This window comes from Ziziphus jujuba, chromosome 3 (assembly GCF_031755915.1).
Source record: "Ziziphus jujuba cultivar Dongzao chromosome 3, ASM3175591v1".
In the NCBI taxonomy this organism is placed as follows: Eukaryota; Viridiplantae; Streptophyta; class Magnoliopsida; order Rosales; family Rhamnaceae; genus Ziziphus; species Ziziphus jujuba.
In genome coordinates this window covers 34,073,276-34,080,000 of record NC_083381.1, presented here as the reverse complement: position 1 = coordinate 34,080,000, position 6,725 = coordinate 34,073,276, and the positions used below count along the sequence as shown (strand labels likewise).

The 6,725-nt window shown below is 34.0% G+C and overlaps 1 protein-coding gene across 2 annotated transcripts in view; it reads left to right on the top strand.

Annotated features, from left to right (window-relative positions):
- Positions 1-5,211, top strand: part of LOC107435306 (uncharacterized) — a 5,619-nt gene extending 408 nt beyond the window's left edge. The window contains exons 1-7 of one of the 2 annotated variants that reach the window (XM_016046881.4): positions 1-162; positions 647-701; positions 1,442-1,516; positions 1,659-1,750; positions 3,721-3,802; positions 4,428-4,511; positions 4,823-5,211. The exon at positions 1-162 is cut by the window's left edge and continues 400 nt beyond it. In XM_016046881.4, coding sequence (XP_015902367.2) covers positions 1-162; positions 647-701; positions 1,442-1,516; positions 1,659-1,750; positions 3,721-3,802; positions 4,428-4,511; positions 4,823-4,930 — 658 coding nt within the window. In that variant the 3' untranslated portion in view covers positions 4,931-5,211. Of the gene's footprint in view, positions 163-646; positions 702-1,441; positions 1,517-1,658; positions 1,751-3,720; positions 3,803-4,388; positions 4,512-4,822 lie in introns of those variants that run through there. The other variant, XM_048476731.2, reaches the window with a different exon arrangement.
- The last annotated feature ends 1,514 nt before the right edge of the window (positions 5,212-6,725 follow it).

Sequence of the window (6,725 nt, the reverse complement as noted above, 5' to 3'; positions counted from 1 at the left end):
CAGACACACACACACGGATTTTAGTTCTGATGCCTGTTTGAGTGCTGGGGATGAGAGTGTTAATCGTGAAGATGCTGTTAAAGCTGATGATTTTTATGATGATGAATTCGAGACGGACAACTTGGCTTGTTTCAGAGGCCTGGTGTTGGATATTTCCTACAGGTCGTTCTCATTCTGACCCTCTTCTTTTTTTACTACTAGAACTAGAGTTCGGGTTTTGAGAACCTTCTCGTTGTTTGCTTATGTAATTTTGCTTCAATTAATAGTTTCTTGGGACGAATGAAATAGTGATTTACTAATCTCCATAACTGAAAAATTCACCGCATGCATTTGGGTTTTTCTTGCACTAATTGATGTAATTGGTTCGAGTTTATTAATTGTTGTAAGTAATATTTTTACTATTGATTTTGAATGTGTTAAACTCAGTTGCCGCTATGTTGCTAGGTGTTGAATTACCGCTATGTTGGATTGATTCTGAAGATTTTTCCTTTTTCTTTTTCTTAGTAATCGTTGCTCCAAACATACCAATACCATTGCTGAATTAGATCTGGCATTAATGATGCTTAAGTTCTCTTCTTTCACCACCATTCTGGAAAAACTTGCACAATTATCTGCTTATTTTTTTATTGTTGTTGTCCTGCACCAGGCCAGTTAATGTTGTCTGCTGGAAGCGTGCTATTTGTTTGGAATTCATGGAGAAGGTGGGACTGTTGCTGCACATATATCCATGTTGGATGTATGGACAATGATGATATTTGCTAGTTGCTAGGATGATGGATTTTGTTGCTTATATTGGTTATCATTGGCAATTATCCAAAAATGATACACCCTAGATATGCACATGAAGGAAATTATTCTACTGGGAGATGGAGCCCATGATATGCTTGAAGACTGCATCCTGCAACGCTGATTTTCATTTTACACATCCCGCAACATGTTGCAGAATGTGGTTGTCCAGGATATCCTGGGCTTCATTGCCCAAGTGAATGGAACTATGCACATGAATATATAAATATATTGTGACACAAGAGAATTCCATGTTACATTTCATGTTTAAGTACAGGATGGTAGTATTTAACTTCTAGTTGTATACTGATTTGCTGCTGTGTTATACATTTTCAAGGAATTTCTAGTATGAGATAATGTGAGTACAAAAACTACATGTTGATGATACCAAGCAGTTTTGAAAGGAACTTGCTTTGTCAACTGCAAGTTTCTTCTCCTGTTTTTCTCAGGGACACCATTTGGTTTATTTGAGCATCTGTAGAGCATGATCAATTTGATTTTAGAAGGTGGATCAGGAGCCTAATCTTTTTTCACTTTCTTTTTTTAATCTCTGCATAAGCGTACACATGAATTCATGTAGCTTTGATAGTACATACTTATAAACATGTATAGAAAGTCCCTATTTTAACGATGGTTCACTTTTCTGTGGGTCCAGGCTGATGTCCTAGAATATTATGACCAGACTGTAAACTCTCCAACTGGATCCTTTTATATACCAGCTGTATTAAGGGTATGTAATTAATCTATATTGTTTTCTTCTCTTTTCTGATTAGTCTGTTGGTTCCTTAAGCTGTTGTTTTTTACCTGCTGCTTTCTGTAAATTTCCTCGTCTCTGATCCTCTTAAACTGACCATATTCTTCTCCGCTTCCAGGTTCCCCATTTGCTGCAGGTTGTTAAGAGAAGAAGAATCAAGAGCAATCTCAGTCGTAAGAACATATTATATCGGGACAGCTATACCTGCCAGTAAGCAGATCTTTTAATCAAGTTAAACTTGTGCTTATTTTAATAATGTTAAAATAAAGAAAAAAGTGCAACATCACGCTCTTCCCTTAATAACAGTTTCTTTCTAGAAGTCTAGAATTCGATTACGGTCACGTCAAATGATCTAAATGTAAGAATGATAGTCTGTCTAGGGGCAAAAGACTGTATTCATAAGAAAACAACTGACTGAAAAGGAAACTGAATAAAGAAGGACACTAAATAAACTGGGAAATAAACACCCAAACATAACAAAATAAAATCATTTGTTTCCTCAAATTTATGCCTAAATTGGTGATGGATTGTCCATCTTGACCTCTACCAAGGAAATCTGATTATGCTTGTTTTTGTTTTCAATGATCATTGAGAAATGTATCACTCTCCTTCCCATGAGAAAATCAGATCACAGAACTTCAGCTCCACTGTGACTATTATCTTTAGCTGCAAATATGGCAGAGTTATTCCTTGTCACTGAGATCTCAGTGTCATGAACAAAACAATGATGCCATAACCTCTTTTCAATTATTTTATTATTTACTAGTATAAATGGGTTGACTTATGTGGTTCCACAATATCTATGTTGTCTCACATAAGTACTTTTGGTTTCACATGTCGATTATGAACTTATGTATTCATGTATGATCTATCAACCTTTATGCTAATTTGTTCGTGAGAAGTTACTTTGAAGATTCTAGTGTATCAGCCTCATTATAACAAGTGGTTGTGTCATAGATTTGAAGTCTGAAATAGTTTTTCTCCTCTGTAAGCATTTTTAGGATATTGTTACAAACATATACAATTAAAATCTTGGGGACCAAGTAATCTTGGAAGCCTAAAGAACTTGCCATGCAAGGGAAAGACCTGTAAATGCCTTTGCAAATTATCCAAAACTAGAACAATCAATTTAGCATGTTTACAACTTGGCCAACCTGCTGCTTCACCAAAATAATTAAATGAAAAGAGAAATGACCAGAAAAATATTTCTAGTTCCTTTTTATTTCACTCTGGCATTGGTGTGAAAATAACCTTAAACAATAAATGCTTTTGTTAAGCAGCCATAAACTTCAAAAGCTTAAGCAAACTATGCATGTGACTAACTTCACTCTGCACCCTCAAACTTTTATTATTTGATGCTATTCCCACTTTGACAAATGTTATTATCCTTAATATTTTGTCATGTTGTCTGACATCTTTCTTTAACATTGTTATCTTTGTTTGTGGACTTGAGATCTGTTAAGCATGCAGGATTATATGCCACATAGAATATCCTCAATCCTCATAGTAGATCTATACAATTGTGATCTGAATTTTACTTATTTAAAATTTTCGTAATATTTGATTTACAGTTCTCTACCTCATCCACCTTGATATTATTCTGTGGGTTACATTCTTCTCATTTCTCAGTTCCCCTATCCATATAGATCATTTTCTGGATGCTGAAAAACAAGAGAATATCAAGCCTACTCTGCTTATATAAGCATTGGCTCTGTTAACCACTATTGTTAGTCATGCTGTCCTGGTTTCTAAACCAGTCTTGGTAAATGTATATCTAGTTTCTTTAGGCCCTACAAGATGAAATAATGTCTAACATGAGCGGTCTAGTTTGTGAAATAGCCTAGGAATGTGTTAATAAAGGGTGAGGAGGTCCATGGAAACATGCTCAAATTATCAACGACCTTTTAAGTTTATCTTTGTTAAAGATTTCCTTCTCTAAAGAAAATTTGGAATGACAGAATTAAAAAAGGAAGCATTTTGCTAGGAGTTCAAACATGAGGAGTCCATTAGACCTCTTCAACGTTTTATGGTTTTTTTAACAATTATCTGATTGAGCCTAATAAATATTTTCTTATAAGACGAAGAATTTTTCTAGTCATGCAAATAAATAAGTGAGTTGTTACCTTAAGTGTCATATACTTAGACTTTGAGAACTAACTTTCTATTGTTATTCTCAAAAGGTATTGTTCTTCACGTGAGAACTTGACCATTGATCATGTTCTGCCATCTGCACGTGGTGGAGAATGGGAATGGGAAAATCTGGTAAGACAAAAACATTGCTTGTAATTGCTAAATGTAATTTTCTTCACATTGGTTCTTTGCAAACTACTTTAGTGATGCTTCATTGCTCTTGTTCTGTGTATTTGTTGCCATCTCTAATGTGAAAACAAACATTTTTTAGAAAGACATAAGGGGATGAACTTATTCCGGAGTTGAAAAACAAATCAAGAATACGAAAAGCATCACAAGAAGGTGAACCATAATATATTCTCGAACAATATATCAAGTGATGCTACGCAAACTACATGTTTGCCTCTCTATTACTACTTGTCAGGAGTTCTACTAAGATGGCTATTAGCCTATTAATAGTAGAAAATAGGGAAAATTTGATTTCATTGAAGGAAAGGAGTTTTGACTTTTTAGTGTTTGCAGTGGTAACTTGATATGCATAGTTGGACCCACTTTTTAGTCGTTTAAGAAATTGGGGATTATGGTAACTTAACATGATAATAGAGCCTATTGTCTTAATTATCCACATCCTCCTGATACTTATATCTGTTAATTTATTGTGTTCAAACTTTTAGGGACATTGATTACTTAAGATGACCTACAGTCATTCTCTTTCCAGGTGCTTGAAGCCTTCTCAATGTTGTTCTTTTGTTAACAGGTCGCTGCCTGTGCCAAATGCAACTCCAAAAAAGGCCAAAAAACATTAGAGGAAGCAAATATGAAGCTGATCAAGGTCCCTAAGGTATCATTTAAGCTTATTTGTTTAGTTTTCTTTAAAATTATGCTGCTACAATTTTTGGGTACCGTTAATGCTGCTCCACCTTCCTTTTTCTGTTAATTCTTACCACTGTTCTTATTTTTGTGTCTCTGATGAATGCGGTTTCCAATCAATGAACATCAAGGTTTATGAGTTTTTTTATATCATAAGTGTTCATTAATGTTTAACCAAAAAAAAAAGTGTTCATCAATGAAAGATAACAAGTATTTCTGAGATTGGGACATAAATAATTATTGCCTGATTGTTAAAAAGACTTAATAACCTTGATCTTGCAGGCTCCAAAAGACTATGACATACTTGCCATACCCCTAACAACGGCAGCAATAAAGATGCTGAGAATGAGGCAGGGAACTCCTGAAGAGTGGCAGCAATATCTATCATAGCCTTCTTTAGAGCCTTGAAATTCGCTCGCTGTGGCAATTGTACATTTTGTAATTTGTATGACTCAGATATGGGATTATATAAAATCCATTGCTGATGGAAGCGGTTCAACTTCTTTCTGTACCTCATGATTTGGAAAACGTGTATAGTAAAGCTTATCTAATATAGTATCTTTCATGATTTCCAAACATCAAATTCTAAATCTGCACTTTCAGCATCTTGCTGATCATTATATGTGGAATTTGCAAAATGAAATAATCATACCCATCCTTGTTGGTATCGACTTTTTTAACTGCTTCAGGAAGTTTTATTGTTTGAAGAAAATTTGAACACTTTTATATGTATCAGCATGCTTGGATCCTGTGCAAAGCCTTCTCTTAAAGGTGACTAGAATTGTACAAAGCAGCAGCTTTTTGACTTTCGCGAGCATGATGATATGGAGCTAACTAGGCTAAAAATTGCATAACCAGGGTCCTAATTAATAATGGAATATTCTTCTCTACATAGTTCTCTTTCTAATTTACGGCTTCACCTTTTGTTACATAATTTAGTTTAAACAATGAAAAATTTTATTTGTTAAAAAATGACCACTTTTATTTGTTAGTACTTGTTGGCAATATCTAAACGACACAGGAATTCCTGATTAGGTTCTTCATGTATTCGTAGGGGATTTTCTTATTTATCTCTTGAATTAATCCTCAAATATTGCCATTGAGTTTGTCATGGAACAAAGACTCTTTTGAAATGGTATCCTAAGAAAGTAAAGGACTTTTCAGCATATAGGAGAAGACTGAAGAGAATTATTAATATTGTTGATATTCTGTGAAAGCAATGCCTCACCTCTTACAATAATTGCAAGCAATGTCCTACATAATTGAGAGTAGCAGTTAATAGTGGCCCAGTGCCATAATGCATTCTTACAGCATTTCAGCCTGACCCTTGTTTCTTTCTTCCTTTCTTTCTAGTCAAACAAAGTTGAAAAAGCTACCCCAAAACTTCACAATTCAGTCTTAGCTTTTCTTACTATCTCAAGTCCGGGGCATATCCTGGACATGGATCATATTTATATGCAAGCAGCCCACAATTGCTCAAAATTGAAATGAATCTTCTTTTGTAATAAGTTATGTAGAGGATGTAATTGATTTTACACTGAAAAAACTTCTTGTCTTTATGTTAGTCTTTTAGGCCATGTTTTGGAATTTAAATGTGCAAGAAATTTTAGTTTTCATTGTTGGAATATGCGGTAATACATGTTAGATATAACAATGAAAACACAAGGATAAAAATATATATATATATATATATATATATATATAAATCTCAAAGACTTGTTTCAGCACCATTTATTTTCAAATAAAGACTCATCCAACAAGTGACCCATATTCTACAAATGGATCCCGCCTACTATTTGGTTTTGCAAATCATTGGAATTCTTTTGGCATTGAGGTGAAAATTAAGTATTATAACAATGAGCCAAAAAAAAAAAAAAAAAAAAAAAAAGGCAAAAAAACAATGGAACTGGTAAAACATAGAAGGAGTCCCTTTTTGCGATAACTATTAATTTCCATTGGCCACCATCATAAATTGTTAGCTCCCTAGTAAAATCAAATAACTGAAGTAGCTGTGCCTTTATTTTTTTTTGGACAAAGTAACTTAATTTGTACAAATTGACAATAAAAATCAGGGGAGATGAGTGTATTTATACTCTATAAATAATCCAAAACAGAAGGGTTGTTAGTGTTACTATATCTTTCTCCTTTTCTTGGGTTTTTGTATGCAGAAATCCCAAATCCATAG